Source organism: Hoplias malabaricus, chromosome 2 (genome assembly GCF_029633855.1).
Source record: "Hoplias malabaricus isolate fHopMal1 chromosome 2, fHopMal1.hap1, whole genome shotgun sequence".
Lineage (NCBI taxonomy): Eukaryota > Metazoa > Chordata > Actinopteri > Characiformes > Erythrinidae > Hoplias > Hoplias malabaricus.
Genome location: NC_089801.1, coordinates 8,534,748 through 8,556,772, shown reverse-complemented (window position 1 = coordinate 8,556,772; position 22,025 = coordinate 8,534,748). Strand labels below are relative to the sequence as shown.

The following is a 22,025-nucleotide window of genomic DNA, read 5'->3' as shown; positions in this document are numbered from 1 at the left end:
TGTACTCAAAGATTTATTTTCTTTAAAAGCTCCTTATGTTGTTGCAGGACTGTAAACATTATTGAGCATTATTTTCATTTTTAAGCTGCTATAATTTTCAGATGTTTTCGCCGAAAAACTTGAGTCTAATTTGTAAATATTGTGCCAGTGGTACATTTCAGATGTTGGTAAGTCACCCACGCCTTGGGCACTGATGCTATCCTTGTACAATAACAGATGTAGGCTTTTGCAAACAAGGAGGTGAACACTCTGCGGCTGAGCACCCAAGGATGTCCTGCCACCAAGGAACACTAACCGTCCAGCCTCAGCCCAGATGCACTCTAATTGAGTTGCGTGTTAAGAGGAGAGAGGCCTGGCAGTGTGTGCCACTATCTCCCCCAGAATTAGGTCTGCTGCAAAACATTTGTCGAATAGAACTGCTACGCTCCATGTAATTTCATTGCCTGCGAGTGTTGCAGTCTATTACAGTTCTGCCATCTGGGAAACATGGGATTTTTCAGCCTGGGGTTTGGGGCTGAGTCTTGTTTCAAGTACAATCCAGATCAAATGATCCATGACTGAGTTTACTTTACCAGGATTTGAATGGGGAGATCACTGGGGGAGACAAGTCTCTAGAAAGCTCCTCAAAGCTAGAGGCTCAGGATAATTTACAGTATATGGCCAAAAGTGTGTGCAAGCATGCTCCTATAAAGCCTAGGAAGCTGTTGGAACATTGCTGTGGGGGTTTGATTGCTACATTAACAGCATTAGGGATGGATGATAAATGATGAGTTTTGGATCACTAATGAAACTCTTCAGAGGTATTCAATGGGGCTCCACCATTCCAGAGAACTCAGTTCTACTGCTGCTCATCGTAGTGCCAACAGGTTTTAACCCCCTGACATTTTGCCATTGAGAATGGGGACCTTTCACTCATAGGGTTAGTGCTTTTCTTATAAAGATGTAGAAGAAACCACGCAGATGAGGTGTCTACTTAACGTAGTGCTGTTGGGGGGTTTGTGAATTTGGGCCATGACAGTAGCAGCAGGGACTTCTGGTTTCACATGCAACCACACCCACCCTTCCTCTGCCCTTATTGAAGACAGATGTTGGGTATAATGAACATCTTCAGGCCTGCAGGGCCCACCCCTCTCGAAATAGCACCTATGTACAAAGACTGATGTCACAGTGTGTGAGATGTTTTCCTTTAGCCTTCTGGTAATTAAAACAAGACATTCTGGCTATGACACTGCCTTCCAACACTAATGACCCTGCTTTTTGTAGGTGATGATAAGAGGGGGCATTGGAATGAATGAATTGGAAGGAATGTCCAAAGTGAGCATGACTTCAAAGGAGGCACATTCAGTGAATGAAAACGGTAGAAAATGGTCACAATTTGTAGGATTGTCCAGTATTTTCATTCAAATAATCTGATTCTTTTGACCAAGTGGCCAAATAAACGATTTTTGAGATTTTAAATGGATGAGATAATGTGACGTTAATGTGATCTAAATTATGCTTTTCTTCATTTCATTGAATTTTACCTTTTAAATTGCCAGTTTTATCAAATTATTTATTTTATGTAATTAGCCTTTCAAAAACTTTGCTCTTTCTCTTATTTTAAGAGACAGGTAGGAAATTTTTAATTATGTAATCATTGATTAATGCTCAGAAAACATGTCAGTAAAAAGTTTGAAGTGTCCCAGACAGGGACTGTAGTTTGTCTCAGCTATATTATGAATACAGGTTCTCTGCTAAAAGTAAATGTTGAAGGACTAGGCTTCATCCCTGTCTGGGAAACTGACGGTACTTGTACTGTGGTAATTCTGAGACCTATTCTCACAGTCTGACAGAATGCAATGAAAATCGATCCTTTGACATTAGAATACTTAAAGGTATTAATTTCTAAAATAAGTACAAAAAATCCCTCTGTGGATCATTTTCTTAAACGAGAATAAGTGAATGTATAAATGTAAAAGCTAATTTAGCAATAAATTTCCTCTAAAATCAAATTGTACAATGACTTCCCTAGTGGGATAATTTAGCATGACCATGACTTTAGCATATGCTACATGTTTCACAGAACGAGTCAGTTTTTAACAAAAATATCTTCACAGAGCGGGATGTAGATTAAGTGGAATTTGTTCAGTTTCTAAGGGGTGTGCAGTAAGAGGAAGGTTTCATGTTTGCTTTAGCATCCCCCTGACCCATTTCTAAAGCAACACTGGGAATGGCTAGCATATGAGGCCTTTGAGTACAGCTTTCAGAACTTTCTGCTTTGCCGTATCAGTTTACTCCTCCTGGCACCTCTCCACAAACACAGCCTTCTGGTTAAACAAAACCACGGTGTAGTTCTTTAACAGCCCTTGTTCTGACTGATTGCACAAATTTTTATTTCGGCTCTCTACAGGAAATGAAACTCTTTGCAGCAGTTACGTGGCCATGAAAATATTTTCTTCTTGTCCTCTTTGGTGGATGTGGAGATGGCAGTTCATACTTCAGTTTATGACCTGTTCAGACGTTGTAGTGTTTATTGTAACCATGAAAGACCCTGCTGGTTAGAATACAAACCCAAAATGCAAATAAAACTAGGAATCTGCTGGATAAACCCAAGACAAAGTGGGCTTAGAAATCACAGAGAGAGATGTTTAATATTATCATTAATTTATTCACTCATATGTAAAATAATATGTCTGTAACAAGTTTAAAAAGTAACAAAGGGACATGGGCAGATTTACGCCAGAAACATTGTGACTTGCATTTACCATCGACCAGTACTAAATACCACAGTCTGATGTGTAGCTAAGCTGAGCGAGCACTGCTGGTGTTGAATCAAGTGCTGAAACCAACACAGGTGCTGATAGTACAGTTCAATTAAACTGTCAGCTGTGTTTATCCTGTAGGAAATGATTAACAAAGCTGCGGAGGCATACGTTCTTAATGCCTTCTTTCTTGCTTGTATTTATTCTTCAGTATAGGCTGCTTTAGAGCATTAAATCTCAGTTAAATCTGTAAGTTATTCCAGTGGTCATAAGTCATTTTACTTTTGACATTCAAAGTAGAGAGAATTAACTAAGGGCTGTAAAAGGATGCATAGGTTTAAGTTAAGATCTGATTCGGAATCATTTTTGTAATACCTGCATTCTTGATCCACATCTGTATCGTATTCTGTGATCAACTGCGTCTAAACTCTTCTGTGTCTTGTTTAATGATTGGATGGTTTCTATTTCTGAGTAACAGCCTTGTAACTGCTAAACCTCCTTTTAATGAGTAATCCTCTCATTCTGGAAGTATATACAAAGATGTCTTTTTTTCAAATCTAATGAGAGTGGTACTTTTTTCCCCTCAAAGATATCAACTTCATGTACTGTTTGTGTTGCATAGTTATGAGCCATTATGTCCATATCCTGTAAGATTATTTTTTATAACAGCAGTTTTGGAAACTCTTATAAAGATGAATGCTTATCCATTTTATGTTCCTCTGGCTTCTTTTGTCCTTGTGCAAAATGAATTATCTTGTATCTAATCTTTCAGAAATCTCTCCTCATTTTTGACAGGAAATTAAATAGATGAAAGGCAGTCTCTGCACAGTACTGTACGTCCACGCCAAGAACTATTTAGAAACAAGCGAAGGAATGCTAAGATAAAAATCAGTAAATGCATATGTGCACAAAGTCATCTGAGCAGTCAAGTGTATCATAATTGCAGAACCTTTTGGTTTGTTTTAATAATATTTGCTTAAAGGCGAAGTTCATGACTTTAATCCAGAAACACTTTCCTCACCATTTGCTAGTGCTACAGTCTGTTTGTGTGCTTGAAGTGTTTATGAAGTCCTAGTGTCTGTAAATGGGTCAAAAAAGTGTCTCAGTCCAGTATGATAGGCTTTTCTCTCTTTGCTCATGGCAGATAAAGGCATCTAGAATGTTTTAAGACAACAGGGAGAACTCCAAACATTGAAAACCCTGAACCGAGATGAGGATATTGCTCTGTTTGTGCTCCATAGGTGTGTAATATTGACATTTATTTATTTATTTATTTATTGCTGTTTTGGATTGCTTAATGTGAAATGTCTCCTAATTCGGCGGACAATCAACTGCATTACCGTAAGTGATATAAAACTAAACAACTCAAGTTACGTATGAGTTTCTGTGGTAAATTAAAACTTACGTATAACGTACGAACAATGCGGAGTTTCTGAACGTAAACAAACCAGAGAAAACGGTCTTTCTCCACCATCATTTATGTCTCCTTTAAGGGTACCTGGTTTTTATTTTTGAAATTTCACAATCTTTGTTTTGTTGCACTTTACTAGACCTAAAGATCTAGCTTTATTTGTTAAGGGCCTTTGGTGCGGTATTGTTGCCTAGCTCATATTGTGGCATGAGTCAAAGTATGTGTATCTGGTCAGTGGAGGCCAGCCCTCATGACTGTCAGTTTTCCTGTTATGAGATCTCACCACAATTTCCTGGGATGGAATGCCAGTGATTTAATGCTTCTATTTTAGTTAAACATGCTGAGGTTGAAGATACAAGTGTTTGCTCTCATTTTACGCCCTCAGATGCCACTATTTTTTCACAATGGCACTAAAAATGTTCAAAAGTTTGACACTTCTTGTAATGACTTGGCTTCATACTAAGCTGGCTGAATGTAATAAAATCCCCACGGCAATGCTCCAGTGTCTTGTTTAAAGCCTTCCCTAAGGAGAGCCGGTGGTTAAGGCAGAAAAAGGCAAATTCTTTAGTTATGGCTTTGATTTTATTAAAAAAATAAATAATAAAAAACATTGGTTCTATCTTTGGCTACATATGTGTACCCAGTAATTTTGACATGCTGCTTGTGCTAGGGTGCAGAAGGCCTTGTGAAGGGTGTGTACATGATGAGAAACTATGGCCTACATTTGGCAGTGCCCTCCATAGGACTGTACTTCAAGGATGTGTGGAAGGACACTCAATACACAGTCCAGTGTTCGATGTCTTCTGGCTTTTCTCTTTGGCTCCTTTCCACATTCTACTGACATTTGTCGTCTAGGATGTGTGCAGTGTAGTCTAGTACACCTTGACAGCCATACGCTGGAATTCTTTCATGTCTCCTTCACTTTCCCTGTGCATTTCATATACATATGCACATTCACAATACCACTTTGGCCCAACCTTTGAGCATTATGTGATAAATTAGTCTATGATATCATTACCGGTCTTGAACCTTGGCTGGACTCTAGATGAAGTAATAGAGAATTGTTCAGCCCTCTTCTCGAGCTCCTGTAGCTTTGTTAGAACTCACAATGTGCTGCGATATGCGCTTTTGTTTGCTTGCTTTGTGAGCTTTTGATTGATTGAGTCTGGGCGTGCTCTATCTAGATGGGAGTTATAATTAAACTTCTATTTGTTGACAACAACTTGAGATATTTGACGTGAAGGTGTCACTCAATAAACAGCATGTGATGGCTGGGTATCTGCTGGCCTTATGTGTTCAAAAGTTTGTAGACCCTTTTTCTAAACAGTGATTTCCCCCTATTTTAAATTGACTGCACAGACACAGCTTGTATAATCTCTGTGATAAGTGACAAATACTGCATCACAGGCGTAACTTCTTTATTTTCATGTTTCGCCGTTTCATTCAAAGGCTCCAGGTACGATTGTAGCAGAATGCTGAGATCATTTGTCCCTAGGAAACTCTTGTTATGGAAGAAAATGCATAACGATATTTGGTGCACTTTGATAATACATTAGCAGGACTAAATGCTGTATAAAATGCTAGTCCCTTTTTCTCAAAATTTCAAGTTTTATATAGACTATTAATTGTGTTAATTGTATTAATCTATCAGCTGTATCTCATAGGCCTTCAAAGACGTATTGATCTTGTAATATTTCATGAATTCGGCAAGAAAAAAAAACTAAAAAGAACGGACTTAAAGAACTTAAAAGAACTGACCACTGTTTTGCCTTAAAAAAATAAAAATAATGAAAATGTAAAGTTTTTGACTATTATACTACAAACGGGTCCAAAATAGACATTCATAGTTTTAAGTGTTTACAGATGTCTTCTTCATTGTGTTGTATTTATTAGTTTTCTACAGCCAGTGAACATAAGGAGCCTCTAAATTAGCATCTGTTTTTGCGAGCAAAGTGTGTATTTGTGAGAAGGCAGAGTCAGGAAAAGTCTAGCCGTTCTCTGCTGAGGTCAAGGCCAAACAGCTTGTTTAATGGCTCTGACATTGACCCAGAGAACCACACACGGCTTCTTTAAATGTGTCTCCACTCTTTTAGCTAAGCAGTGAAATGCAGGCCTGAAATAGCCTCCGGTCTGTTCAGCAGTATTGATTAGCTTGAGCAGACTTCTCTGTGACGCATCGTTTTTGACCATGTAGCAGAAGCAATCACTTTGCTGTGCATCAGCGAAACTCTAAATGCTTTTAACGTCACATGATCCTTTACTAAGTAAATGCAATTGCTGTCTACTGTTCCCTGCTGGCTCACTGAATGACTCCATCTTTAATGTGTCAAACCAAACTTAATAAAGCATGAAGCTGCCGCATCTGATAAATGTAAATTGAATCACAATAAGTAAATGAAACCTAGCAACATTTAAACAGTGTAGAGTACAGTTTTTAAAGCACCTTATGTGTTGGTATGTTTTATCCAATTGTAGAGTATCTGTAGTGATGCGCGTTCTGGAACAGTAGCCACCTTTTACCACACCATCCCATCAGCATATTATCTTATTTTGATTAATGTGATTAGCCCTAAGTGTTCTGCATTATTCCCAATGTGTGAAATGGTGTGTCTGGGCACCAGACAGTAAGATAATTAAATATCTCTAGGCTGAAGCTGCACTTTTGTTTGCTACACCCACATCATCCAACAGTTGTGGACCAAGATTAAATTTAAAGTGTTCATAATGTTATTTGTTCTGTATTTTCATGCTCAGAGGCAGTAAAATGCTGCTTGAGTTGAATAATTACATGCTGCTTTGCCTTAACAAGGCCCACAATGGTACATTCCCTGATTCTGATCTAGTCTACACAAGAAGTCTTTCAGCTGCATTTTTTTCAGCTGATCTTATGACTGAATGCTGGCTTGTCTCCGTGTTCATGTCAGTTTGGCTACTGCAACAGTATGATGTGTCCTGGTTTGACCAGATCCTGCTCTGGCTGCCACTACCATGATGCAATATCATTCATCAGATTCACATCCAACACCAACTCTGGAAAGCCCCAGGTTTTTCACAACTGGATGTGCAGGACATGTCTTGGCTGGTCAGAGAGTTGGTCCCCCCCCAAGGCACATAGGCACACACAGTTGAAATATTAATGTTTTTTCTATCAAAATCATGTTTTATTTTAGTTAACACTGGCAACAATATTCATTATATGTCACACTGGGGGGAAATAAACCCGAAAGTTTGGTTTTTATGAAGAATATTCACAACTTTGCACAACTTTTTTTTTTCCAATAAACAAAAACAGAGTTTTGAGAAATTGCGGCATTTTATCAAACTCCACCAAGTCACAAAGGGAGTTGGTGCAAACAGCCAGACTCTGCAATTAAAGCTATTTCCATCTCTTCACCATATTTTCTGTTCACTAAATCAGATAAGATTGCAAATGTAGAGCAAAATCCATTTAAGTAAGAAGACAACTTTCAAGCAGCCTGCACATGAAACGTAAACTCAAAATGATGTCTGAACCTGATCACGATGATCCAAGCAGTTGGGTCTCATTGGGTTTAAGCAGGTATTTTTTCCTCTGATAATGTTTAGGGTTAAATATTATTTTTCATCAACCCCTACTTGTTTAATCATGATTTCTTAATACAGCCAATGAAATGACCATGGCTTGTCTGAGGAGCAGGAACTTGTGAAAAGTAGCACCTATCTTTTACATTCTTTTGGATTTGACTCTGCTTGCCCCCTTCACTTCACTCTTTCTCTCACTCTGACATAGTTCATTGTTAATTAAGGTAATTTAAGAGTTGACAAACTGTAAGAGACATATGAAATATGCGTATTGCAGTATAAACCATTATGTATTATATTAAAAACCCGTATGAATGATATAGCTGCGGTTTCCTCCCACAGTCCAAAAACACACGTTAGTAGGTGGATTGGCGACTCAAAAGTGTCCATAGGTGTGAATGTGTGTGTGTGTGTGTGTCTGTGTTGCCCTGTGAAGGACTGGCGCCCCCTCCAGGGTGTGTTCCTGCCTTGCGCCCAATGATTCCAGGTAGGCTCTGGACCCACCGCGACCCTGAACTGGATAAGCGCTTACAGATAATGAATGAATGAATGATGTATAGATTGAAGATCAACATTTCTGTTCACGTAATGAGAACATGGTTGTGCTTTAAAGTTTTTTTTGCCCATGTAACAGTGGTAGATCTAGCTTCTTTTTAGATGCTTTTTTTATAATGTCTTTTCAGAGCAACAGCTTTTTTAAACCAAAGCATGTTAATATTTAATGAGCATGTGATAAGTAGTTTTATAATAAAGGTCAAAAATTCTGTCGCTTGAGTGATTAGTGTGAATATGAACAGTATCCAAACTGTATCATTTTAATTGCAGTGGCCTCACTCTAAAGCCACCCCTGCAGTAATATATTTACATACATACATTATACATACACTGTATAAGCAGACTGTTTCAGGACTGTGAATTGAGCTGTGTAGAATTGTGGTGTGAGTGTGTGTTTGTGTAGTGATGCATGACTGTACATTGGAGAGCAGGTGCATATCTGTGTGTAGTAATTGAGCTCCTCAGAAAAGAGAATAGTGTGTTTACTGAAGCTCAGGACATACTCAGCCCCACCCAGTTCCCTTTTTGAACCCCCTACACTTTCTATTATAATATTATAATTGCTTTCAAAAACAAAACCGAATATCTATAAAGTGGTAACTTTACTGAAAGAGGTCAAAACATTTTAAATATTTAATGTTGGTTAATGAAGGAGTAATTTATTCAAAGTGATTATTTTTTGTGTGTTTTTCTGTTGGGCCATTCATAATCTTTTGAAGGAGATGTCTGTGAATCTATACAGAGGCTCTTTCTCCATGTTTCTTTGTTTGATCTTACTTTCTCGTGTTTGTCTTCCATTTCTACACAAGTAATGTTCCAGTAATCAAGAGCACTGCTGCCCCCAGGTTCCAGATCCACCCAAAGTAGTGAGGATTCATGAGTTTGTGACTTGCCATTGAGAACGAACCGAAAGTCCCATCATTCACTGCATTGTCACAATTTAATCTTGCGCTGTGACTTCTCAAGAACGTTCTCCTGTAGGACACGGGTACATTTTTTGTGTTGGACCCTCTGGAGCGACCAGATGAAATTTGCTTTCATGGCCATCATTGCAGATCATAAATAATAACTGTTCATGAGTTAAAATCGGTGGGCTTGTGCATCGTACAATGTGACATATTCCATGGTCACAGACAATGAAGATGTCTTATGTCTGAAATTCTTAAATCAAAATCTCTGTGTGACCAGGGCCAAAATTCACCCGGGCTTTAAACGATGCAAGAATATTCTCTCTGCATGTGTCCACTGCCAGAAAATCATTATCGTATTGTCTGACTTCAGCACACAGAAGATTGCACAGTCTTGTATACTACGACACTGATTGATCAGATAAGACTGCTCACTTTACTCAATGCTATGTCAACTAGAGGGGGTATAAAGCCCCCAGGCTGAGTGTAGAGCAGTGGAACAGTATTCTTTGGAGTGATTGAGCTGCCTTTGGTATGTGTTAGTAGTGGTTTGATACAGAAGTAATGATCCAACATCAGTATCTGACGTTAATAATGTTCTTCACCGTTCCTCTCAGAAATGCTCTAGCAACTAGTCTAAAGCTTTCCCAGAAGAGCTGAGCTGTTACTAAAACAAAAAGAAACCAACTACCTGTTAGCCCCCATTTAACACCCTTCAGTCCAGAAGAAATATTGAATGAGCAGATGTCAAATTTTACTAAAAATGCACTTTATTTTCACACAAACTTGAAGAATGTAACAGTGTTTACGTAGTATCATTTCAAATTCAAATATAAAATGAGATTTAGAACAAAATGGGCAATTTCAACAGTATATTACTGTCCACAGTAAAGCATGACTGTACATGGAGTTTAATACAGGCAAATCTTCAAGTGAGAATCTGTCTTGGCCTTGTCCCAAACCACTGACTTCCTGAGACATCCATAATAATCATTCGGTCATTCCACCAGAGTAGACACATCGATCTTGTTCCCTAATTAATGCACTGCCCAACTTTCAGAACCCTGTGCTGGAGTGCTAGCATTGTGGTTGCTATGCCCAGAGCAGGGTCCTTGATGGAGGACTCTCCATTTTTTTTTTTTTTTTTTTTTTTTTTTTAATGTAGTTTCCCAATGCAGTTTAAGCAGTGGAGAGATCAGAGTAGTGCCTGCTGCAATTTTTCTGTCCAGATTTCTATGGCAACAGGCTTTTGAGAGCACTAGGCAAATGCCTCATGCAGCAGAAGCGTTGGCGTCGACACACTTCATTGTGTGTTAGAGGAAAAGTGTGCATGTGGGTGGGTGGTTGAGTGAGTAGATGTGGAGGTGATGCTGCTGCCTATGGCTTGATGAGCCAAAAAGAAGAGTGATTTATGGCTATACATAATCTGGAGTAGGGTGAAAAATGACCCCAGACCACCCAACTAGGCTTGGGAAGAAATAAGACACTTTGCATGTTCAAGCAGGCATTAGATACTGCAGCATTTAAACACCCAGTGCTAAGTCTGTATCTACAGCCCAACAATTGGTGGAAGTAACAAATCTACAAGGAGCACATTCCTATTTTTCACCATTTCTGTCTCTGTGTTTGGCATCATGTGGCTTGGACAATACTTTTCCTCAGCGATGTAGTGGAAGCAAAGGCCCATCCAAAGCCATTTTTGGAACAATGTGAATTGGTCGTGCGGATTCCACAAACATGCACACGCCCTCTGACATGAATTCAGTGGTGGGTATAAACAGGATGGATGCAACTTGCTGATTGAGATTACTTTTAGCCAAGGGGTCATACAAGGTCTTGTGATATTTCTGCCTTGAGGCCTACATGAGGGCGTGGATGTGTGCATTTAAGACAGAAAAGCACAAACTATATTGTGTGAACACTTTAAAACAATGCTGTTGTGTACTAAATGTTAGAAACCAACTTTAATGGCCATTCAGTGTTTGAAGACATATGACAGTGAGTTCTCATGTGTTGTGTGTCTTAGAAAAACAAACTCATAGAAAATCATCTTAAATAAAATAAAATAAAGGGGTACTAGGGTGGTGCTACCCAGAATTGATTCTTTTTTTCCCTTACAGGTACGAAAGCAGCTCCAATAAGGCCCTTAAATGTTCATCTTCAATCTAAACATATTGTCTGTGGACAGTGCCCATACGGTCTGTGTTTAGTTGCCCTGACCCTGATTCTTCTCTCTGCTCATTTCTGCAGATGAGCGCGAGGCAGTACAGAAGAAAACCTTCACCAAATGGGTGAACTCTCACCTGGCCCGCGTCTCCTGCCGCATCACAGATCTCTACATGGACCTCAGGGATGGCCGCATGCTCATCAAGCTCCTGGAAGTGCTGTCAGGAGAAAGACTGGTGAGTAGCTGAAGCTACAAATGTCAGATCTCAGGAGGTGGAGTTAAGTGGCTGGGCAGCTGTGGCCTGGTGGGTAGGAGACTGGGCTTATAACAGGAAAGTTGTAACTGGAAGTGACTGAAGTGCCCTTGAGTAAGGCACCTAACGCCCAGCTGCTCCCCACCGCTCTGGCCATGTGTGCTCACTGCCCCCTAGTGTTCACTAATGTATGAATGTGTGTTTCACTGCACGGATTGGGTTAAATGCAGAGAAAAAATTCCTGTGTGCGCAAGCACTGTGGCCAATAAAGTGATTCTGATAGTACTGTATTAGTGAAATGTTTGTACAGTAGCTCAGACAATTCAAACACTAGAGAAGGAAATCAGTTATTTGTAAAAGGCCCCTTAAAGTACAAAATGCCTAGGTTTTATTTAGCTTTAGAGTAATGTCATATGTTTGCCCAGCTATGATTTTTAGATTTTACAGCTTTTTAAGATTTTGGAAGCGGAGGGATCTATTTTGTTGTATCTACTATCATATCTTCTGTCTCCAGTTGATTCCATATATAAAAATCTTTGGAATATTTGGAATTTGGACTGTTGTATTAATGCTGGTGTGGGTTTCCTCACTGTCTTGTGCATGATAACGGGAAAATTGTCTTTTTAATACTAGTACTAGTAGTTTTAGGGAATAAAAATTCATTATTGTTAAAACACTTGCCCTGGAAGGTTTAAAAAATGAATACACTCTAAGACCTTTTATTAATTAACAGCTGAAATGTATTGCTCTATAAACATAAAATATACCAGCCCTTCTTAAATGATGATGGAGCACCATCCAACAGCTTCAGGAGGAGTCCTGCTCTAGAACGTATCAACCAACATCGTTATCTGAGCTCACTAATGCTCTTGCGGCTGAATGCCAACAAAGACTCATAGAAATCATGCAACCTTTCATGTGTAGTCAAAAGAGTAGAAGCTGTTGCCATTGAAAGGCGGATAGACACCTTGTAATGCTGTTGATTTCATAAGGAATATGGCATGAGCGTTGTCCACAAACTTTTGAACACGTACTAACATGCTCCTGCAAGGTTAAGCTTTTGAATTTATTTTATAGGATTGAGTGTCTCTGTGGATGTAACCTGTAGCTTGAACCCAACTTTCCTGAACAGTGCAAGCTGCCAGCTCTGGAATCAAAACTCAGTTAAGATGGATTATGGATAGTGGACAATTACCCTCTCTCCTCAGTCTTGTGACTTCCAGTGAAGCAGGCCAAAGGCCCAAATCCAGTTTATTGAGGCTTTCTGGGTGTCTCTTGTGAGAAAGTTGTGACCATAGTTTCAACCTCAAACCACAGGAATAAAATCGTTCTGCCTCGCTGCTGACATCACTGCCGGGCAACTAAGCCCCAACCCGTCCTACTTTTAGCTTGTTAGAGCAGTTAAGTGGGCAGATAAATACAAAGATATCATTTTGTTTTTGTTGTCATTAAGAGGGAAGAGACATATACAGCGCACGATACATCTTGAGATACTTGATGGATGGTCACCATGATATAATTGAAACCAAGAGCCAGGAACAACAAAATTGTGCCAGAACCTGAGTCTGAGTCTTTTGATGAGCTCAAAAATACCATTCATGCTGAAGCTTGCAATACATTGCAGTGGAGAAGTGAACCTTCTGCTTTCACTGCTCCACATCACACTGCCGTGAGGCTTTATGCCACTCTAGCTGACGCTTGGCATTGAGCATGGTGAGCTTAAGCTCAAGTTCAGCCGCTCCAAAGCGTAATAAATGTTTTTAGCAGTGATTTGAAGAAAGACAAAGTTGCACAGCTACGAAGCAAAAGAGGAAGACCAATGTTTAAGGGCAGCATCACTGAAGGATCTGCCACCCAGGGTAGAATGTTTAGTTGAGGGGACAGTAAGAAGACCAGAGGTTGAGGAGCGGAGACAGCGGGAAGGACAATACAAAGAAATTAGTCCAGACAGATATGAAGGTGCCTGACCATGTAGAGCCTTGAAGATTGTATAACTTGCAATCTCTTTACAAGTGATTAAGTGGGCACACAGCAAACACAGAAACATTAACTGGTGTGAAACTGGCGTCAGACCTCAGGGTGTGCAATGGACAAGAATGTTACATCACTATATTATGAAGAAAGAAATGGTAGTTTATTTTACATGTATTAAAAGGCGGATTATTTTGCCATGTTTCATATTAAACTAGACATTACATGTACAGTTCTTATCAACGTCATGTATGCTTTTGTTCTACAGCCAAAGCCCACAAAAGGCAGAATGCGGATCCACTGTCTCGAGAATGTGGACAAAGCCCTGCAGTTCCTCAAAGAGCAGCGTGTTCACCTGGAGAACATGGGTTCCCACGACATTGTCGACGGCAATCACCGCCTTACGCTTGGCCTCATCTGGACCATCATCCTGCGCTTCCAGGTCTGTATTTTTTTTTTTTTTTTTTTTTTAAGTTGAATAGCCACATTTTATTTTTCCTGATCTGCATTCATTCATTTTTGTATTCATTAATCACAACAGTGAACAATTAATTTAGAAATTGACTTAAAAACAATGGTTCTTGCAAGAGTATGGGTTCATTCTTTTATCAGAAATACTTGTAATTTATACTTATATGTATGTACTTAAAAGGTTTTACAATAAAATATGGGTTTATACTCTTGATAGGGGTGAGACAATGAAACTGAAACACCTGTCATTTTAGTGTGGGAGGTTTCATGACTAAATTGGAGCAGACTGGTGGCCAATCTTCATTAACTGCACATTGCACCAGTAAGACCATGTGCATCCAATGGTTCAAACATTGTGTCCTGAAGGCGGTGCCGTGTATCAGGACGACAATGCACCAATACACACAGCAAGACTGGTGAAAGATTGGTTTGATGAACATGAAAGTGAAGTTGAACATCTCCCATGGCCTGCACAGTCACCAGATCTAAATATTATTGAGCCACTTTGGGGTGTTTTGGAGGAGCGAGTCAGGAAATGTGTTTCTCCACCAGCATCACGTAGTGACCTGACCACTATCCTGCAAGAAGAATGGCTTCAAATCCCTCTGAACACTGTGCAGGACTTCCCAAGTGTATGTCATTCCCAAGAGGAACTGACGCTGTATTGGCTGCAAAAGGAGGCCCTACACCATACTAATAAATTATTGTGGTCTAAAACCAGGTGTTTCACTTTCATTGTCCAACCCCTGTACATTAGTAGTGTGCAGTCAGTTGGAAGCAAGGCTAATTTCTGTACTGTAATTATTTTACATCTTGAAAAACATCAGGTAATAGCATTTGATGAAGGTATGGATTATCTGCTTTATTTTGATGATGTAGAGCTGGCACTAATTTAGATTTCATTTGGGCAGAAATGAGAAAAAGGATTAAATACAGCTTGTTAATTAAGGATGCATGGATTAGAAAGCACTGCAAGTTTCCCTTAAGCTATGTATAAGTGGCTTTTTTTTTTAAGCACTGCGATTAGGAATAGATTGACACTGTCCGGATTAATGGAGCATTGCTGCCCAGTGTGCTAGAGTTTTTAATATATCTGTATGCAGGATGTGGTACGTGTTTGATTGGGATATATTTTTGTCTGACAGATCCAGGACATTAGTGTCGAGACAGAGGACAACAAAGAAAAGAAGTCTGCCAAGGATGCCCTGCTTCTGTGGTGTCAGATGAAAACGGCAGGGTACGTATGCATAAACACACACACAAAATTAATCTTTTAGTTCGTTTGTTTCCCTGATTAATTATTTCTAATCATTAATTCTGGGACCATGCCCACATTTCTAAATATTAGGGAAAAACCCCATTTGATTGTGTATCTTAAAGGAGGAGGGTGGTACTTTTTAAATTACTTCTAGGAAGCGGTGCTAGAAGCAGAATCTAGTTGCATCCATTTACATCTTCTGTATTTGATTCCTTAACTCAGCATTTTATTTTTATTTTATTTTATTTTTTCAGCTATCCGAATGTCAACATTCACAATTTCACAACCAGCTGGAGAGACGGCATGGCCTTCAACGCCCTTATTCACAAACACAGGTAATCAAATTGCGTTAAAGTTTGCCCTTCTGTGGCCCTTCTAGATACGTCATCCCTCATCTATCACTCTTTCTTTCTTCTCCTCCCTCCACCTCACCATCTCACCACAGACCTGACCTGATAGACTTTGACAAGCTGAAGAAGTCCAATGCGCATTACAATCTGCAGAATGCCTTCAACCTTGCTGAACAGCACTTAGGCCTCACAAAGCTTCTAGATCCAGAAGGTGAGTTTTTGTGATGGTGTCAACTGAGCCACGTATTTTAATGATGCATATATCTCCCATACTGTATGTCCAATAGTTTGTGGGCACCTGCAGCTGAAATAGCTTGTCACAGGGGGTGTTTGGAGTTTATTCAACATTACATTTGTACGTTAGGGAAAATGCCAATACCCTCATTTATAATGAGTGTTAATTTAACATAGTTTCTGGATCGTGCCTCAGTTCTTGGATGTGTCCTTCACAAAACATCCAGAAATAGAGTTTCAGCTTTCACATGAACACCATCTGCTGTAACAGAAAAGCCCACTGATCCTCGTTACTCTATAGCTCCTCATGGTCCAGTGTTTGAGGCTTCACTGTGCCCTATATCCATAAGTAGGACAGTGTGGTGACAGGTTGCCACAGCCAAGACGAGCAAGAAGAGGGAAAATGGACTCCTCACACAAAATGGGTGCCTCTCATAGAGCTGCACAATGTTTGTTTATTAATTTTGCAATACTGGCATCACAGATTGCCTTCTGACTAGGGGTGTAACAGTACATGTATTCATACTGAACCATCACGTTACTGGGGTCACAGTTCACTGCGCACAGTCATGCTGAGAATACACAGTATTCTCTGTGTAACTGTTAGACTAAGACAATTTAGTCCCTGACATTTTGCTTAATCATTGATCCGAATGAAGTTCGAGAAGTGAAGAGCAATATCTAAACCACTTTTAAGGTGTAAATGCGATTGAAAATTAATAATTTAATGGGTTTAATTGAGGCCTCAGTGAGACTTTAATTTAAATCATGAACTTTTTATAATGTAAAGAATTATATAAAATATAATCTACTTGAATTAGGGAATGTAATAAAAATACATTTGCAAATTCCAAAACTGAAATTTAAAAAATGGTTTAACTACTGAATATGGGACCAGCAAAACAGATTAACAGTGATAACTTTTCTTATTAAAGAGTTATCTTACAGGTGACTCCAATTTTACTTAAAATCTGAAAAACATTCATGTTTTGTCCATCCTTTCTGAAACTGTGAGAATGAGAAATTAAAAGACAAGTTGTGATGCACACGACGAACCATTCTCAGTTCCCTAATTTAATAGACATTGGGCTCTGGCTTTGCACAATCTTTCCTTGTCAGAGTCACCTGGGAGTTCTCTTTGTGTGAATTCGTATACAAAGAAATTTGCTTCATGTTTCATGGTTAAATTTGACACTTTGATCTTAATTCCACGAAAGTCCAGTTTCCGAGCTCCAGGTGTTAAAACAGCTAAACGTTTCCAAAAAAAAACAGTAGCTGCTTCCTTGGGCTGAGCCCTTGAATCACACAATTATGGCGTCACGCATACCTCCAGCTGTTATGGAGTGGAGAGTTTACACGTTCTTTGATAAAAGCTTTATTGACGCTGCTCAGCACATTCTTAATTCAGATTTAGCAGCAAGTGTCGCATCCTGATGAGATCTCCACAGGAGTTTTCAGAAACCTGCTGAGAGAGAAGGAAAGAGCAGGAGCGTGAGAAAGCAGTGGGGCATTGTTTTTGAGAACGCTCTAAGAGAACACCTCAGACAGCACACTTCGTAAGGCTTCCTTCCATTTTTGTGTCTGGAAGCTTAACGTGGGTGTTTTGTCTGGAGGCGTCTCGGTTAGCGTTTGTGATTTTGGGACACTGATGGTGTGAGAGTTTAATGGGGTTAAAGTTGAGCTGCTAATGTAATGTTGTAAGACACACAAAAGGATGTAAAAATAAAAGGCAGAGTGCCAGACAACAGTCGTAGCTTTCACAAATCTTTGTACCGCTCATTGAGTTAGTATCTTGCTTCATAAATAACTTACTAGGTAGCCAAATTATACTCTACCGTATGATGGTCTGTAGTAAGACTAAATCATGTGTCAAGCTATATTGTGCATTATTTTCTAGACTGAACATATCTTTAAAAAACATGACTTTGCTAAATTGAAATTAGCATGATAGCTAACAAATAAACTATATTTCAAGCATTCAAGTGGTGTCGGTTTTATTGGAAAAACGAGTTTCCCACCAGAAGGCACCACATGAACACCCTCTATAGTTGGAAGCAGAAGTTGGACACATCTAAATTTTCAATGCAGATGCCTAAGTTAATGCAAACACACAATATTGTACAATTTGTACTAAATTCTAAGAGTAATGTAGTTAGGATTAGGGAATCAGGGGAAACAAGTTGGACCTCAGAGGAAACCACCGCCCGACTTGCTCTTGAATGCAGCATTACTCATGTTCCTCGTTTTTCTCATGTTTAAAAATTTTTTTTTTTTTTTAAATATCTCTAAATACTGAGAAAAATATGTTTATTTAGCTTAAATAAGTGTGAACAACCCAGTCTCACACCTATTCGTGATATAGTCACATATATAAGGAACTGCAATTCGTGACATAGTCGCATATCTTCGACATTTTATGCGACAATATCAAGATCATAAGTGAATGGGTAATTACCATAGAAACCGTCATATACGGTTCAAGTGTAATGCGACAGTAACACGAAAACTCCTCCTCATTAAGGCGTCATTACCATCCGTTAATACCACGTTCTTATTTTTATTTACGGAAAATATAACGTTACTAATTCATTATTTGCTAAAATATCGAAGCAAATAACAGCTAGAGAAATTTTCTTTTCAGTATTAACCTTTTGAAAATTAGTCAAAATAATGTTAAGTGAAAGAAATGTTGTCGTTAAAGCTAAAGTAGGACAACAATAATAAGCATTGCTTAGGAGAAATATTATAATAAAATACTTTATGCCTTTATGTTGGAATAAGAACCTATGTTATGTAATTCGCATTATGCCTTTGTCTATGTTATGGGTAATGACCCTGTAATGAGGAAGGGTTTTCGAGTTACTGTCTCAGTGTTTCTATGGTAATTACCCATTCACTTATGATCGTGATTTTGTCGCAAAAAATGTCGTAAATATGCGACTATGTCACGAATTGCAGTCCTCTATATATGTGACTATATCACGAATAAGTGTGAGACTGGGTTGGTGTGAACCAGGAATAATGTAATAAATAAGACTGGCTTCTGTTTTTTATGTTTTTTAAAGTTTGTGTTTGTATTTTCTGTGTGATGCAGATATCAGCGTTGACCATCCTGATGAGAAATCAATTATCACCTACGTTGTCACATACTACCACTACTTTTCTAAGATGAAGGCACTGAAAGTGGAGGGCAAGCGTATTGGAAAGGTGAAAAAGTCCAGATATGATTAATAAAAACTGTTAGATAAATCTAAAACTGTTAGTGCCGTACGTCTTGGTCACAAAATGATTTGCCACAAGGAAATAATGTCTCTGTGATGGACTGACTACCTGTCCAGAGTGTTTTTTCTACGTTCAATGATTGAATATGTTCTGTACCTGCCACAACCCTGATCAGTATGTAGTGTTTTCTTAAGTTTGTTTAAAGGAATGTTTATTTTTTTGTATGTGCAATAATAATGTGATACATTTTTGAATAGTCCCCTCCAGCCAAGAATCATACAGCAGTTTGTTGAGGTCAAATTTTGTTGGTTACAGGTGCTAGACAATGCCATTGAAACAGAGAAGATGATTGAGAAGTACGAGTCCCTTGCCTCTGACCTCCTAGAATGGATTGAGCAAACCATCATCATCCTCAATAATCGGAAGTTTGCCAACTCTTTGGTGGGTGTTCAACAACAGCTTCAAGCCTTCAACACCTACCGAACAGTGGAGAAACCACCCAAGTGAGTTTCATCTGTTGGTCATAGTCTACAAAAGTTCATAGATTGTGACATTGAGTATTTCCAAGTGATTATTCACTCCTTATGATTGTAATAGTGAACTGAGCTATTTTAATATTCACACGTTGTGGGGACACAAGTTCCCAGCTTGTGTAATTTTCCCACAAAAGCATGATATATAATTGGATACTCTGAACCAGATGTACATGAGCAGGCCACAGTGCTTAATGCTTAGTGTCAGCTAGATATGTGGCAGTCCCTCTAGTGTTGGGATTAGTGTCGTAGATCAGTGCAGCTGTGTATTCTGGAGTGGAGAACAATCCAGTAAATTTGGAATACGTTTTTGTATTGTTTGTGAGCCAAAACGAATCATTCAGCTTCAGTGCCTGACCTCTCTAATGCTGCTGTCCCCGCCATCAAATTCTTACAAACGTTTCATCATACGATAAAAAACCTTCCCAGAGGAGTAGAAGGTGTTACGGCAACACAAGCATCCATGAGTGAGAGTGAGGAGTGAGAAGCAGCAGACCAGCGCTGTGATTGGAATTACACAAACTACAAAAATCTCAAAATGGATATTTTTCTGAACCACTGATTAAAGGCTTGTAAGAGTGAGTTTTTGTTCAAAAGAATTTACCAGTGTTTGCATTCCATGCTGATAACAAATGTACTCTTTGTGTCACAGGTTTACAGAAAAAGGCAACTTGGAGGTCCTCCTGTTCACCATTCAGAGCAAAATGCGAGCCAACAATCAGAAAGTCTACATGCCCCGAGAGGGAAAACTCATATCAGACATCAACAAGGTGAATAATGCCAGTACATGCTCTTGTAATTTCATATTTCTTGAATATATAACTAATCACTTGATTGCAGAACCTAATATCTACAATAGTCATTAGTTCTTTCAGATTTCACGTGTGTTTAATTACTCTAGTGATGTGTATATCGTAACTGATTGGTGACTGTGTGTATAGGCATGGGAGAGGCTAGAGAAAGCAGAGCATGAGAGAGAGCTGGCTCTGAGAACAGAGCTGATTCGCCAGGAGAAGCTGGAGCAGCTCGCTCGTCGGTTTGACCGCAAAGCAGCAATGAGAGAAACGTGGCTGAGTGAAAACCAGAGACTCGTTTCACAGGTGCCTTATACGCTTTCACGCAAAACACACACAGTGATGGACCACAATATCTAATCACATCTTCTCTTTTAAGTCTTTTTTTGGTACTAGTTAAGGCATCATTACGTTACAAGATTTATATAAAATAGAGAGAGAAAAACAGAGAAAGATAGAACTGAGCCGCATTGATTTGCAAATTAATGTTCACAGTATCTGTACACATCTAAAGATTTACATGCTGCAATTTCTTAAGCAGTGGCAGGCTATGCTTTGAAGGCTATCCCTATGCATATAAAATGTTAGCTTTTAGCAAACCCTTGTGGTGACTTCTGGTACTAATGTGATCTAAGTGTTTATAGAAGTGAACATCTAATTGTCAGCTATAACAGGTTTAAATTGACACTTTTACAGCAGCACGATATTAAAGTGTATGGTCTGTTTACTTTTAAATTTCAAAACATAAGCTGATGTCTCAATGATACCATTCAGGACAACTTTGGCTTTGACCTGCAAGCGGTTGAGGCAGCCACCAAGAAGCATGAGGCCATCGAGACGGACATTGCTGCCTATGAGGAGCGTGTCCAAGTGGTGGTGGCTGTGGCCGGAGAGCTGGAGACGGAGAACTATCATGACATCAAGCGCATCACAGCTCGCAAAGACAATGTCCTGCGACTGTGGGATTACCTGCTGGAGCTGCTCAGAGCTCGCAGACTGAGACTTGAGCTCAACCTTGGTCTGCAGAGGGTCTTCCAGGAGATGCTCTATATCATGGACTGGATGGATGAGATGAAGGTGAGTTTGGTTTTTGCAGCTTGTTTAAGCTGAATGCATCAAATAATAAATGTGGTTGTGTGTGAAAACTTCATGTGGGAGCATGTGACTTGCCTCTGCAGATGCTCCTGCTGTCTCAGGATTATGGGAAGCACCTCCTGGGTGTGGAGGACCTGCTGCAGAAGCATGCTTTGGTGGAAGCAGACATCGCAATCCAGGCTGACCGCGTCAAAGCAGTCAACTCCAACGCACAGAAGTTTGCAGAGGACTCTGAGGGTGGGTCCTAAAAAGAGAATGGGAAGATTTATACTGTATGATTAGGTCTATATATTGCCAACTAGATATATGATAAAAGATATATGGATTTGAGAAAACACATGTAAACATTTTAACACATTTTGTGTAGTAGGAAATCATGTAAAAGCTTTCTTTACTGACAGTGACTTAGAAGACTAACTTACTGGGTAATTTAGCATAGAAATAGATGCATTTGAAATGTATTGGTTAAGACCTACAAGATGAAAAGTAGAATTAACTTTG

At 39.2% G+C, this 22,025-nt stretch overlaps 1 protein-coding gene across 3 annotated transcripts in view; it reads left to right on the top strand.

The window, feature by feature from the left end:
- LOC136687069 (spectrin beta chain, non-erythrocytic 1-like) overlaps positions 1-22,025 on the top strand; it is an 80,403-nt gene that overhangs the window by 36,038 nt on the left and 22,340 nt on the right. For all 3 annotated transcript variants that reach the window (XM_066661289.1, XM_066661290.1, XM_066661291.1), the window contains 11 exons: positions 11,427-11,578; positions 13,836-14,009; positions 15,184-15,275; positions 15,551-15,631; positions 15,742-15,857; positions 18,975-19,087; positions 19,418-19,605; positions 20,288-20,405; positions 20,577-20,735; positions 21,204-21,506; positions 21,608-21,761. In XM_066661289.1, the coding sequence (XP_066517386.1) occupies positions 11,427-11,578; positions 13,836-14,009; positions 15,184-15,275; positions 15,551-15,631; positions 15,742-15,857; positions 18,975-19,087; positions 19,418-19,605; positions 20,288-20,405; positions 20,577-20,735; positions 21,204-21,506; positions 21,608-21,761 (1,650 nt within the window). The remainder of the gene's footprint in view (positions 1-11,426; positions 11,579-13,835; positions 14,010-15,183; positions 15,276-15,550; positions 15,632-15,741; positions 15,858-18,974; positions 19,088-19,417; positions 19,606-20,287; positions 20,406-20,576; positions 20,736-21,203; positions 21,507-21,607; positions 21,762-22,025) is intronic.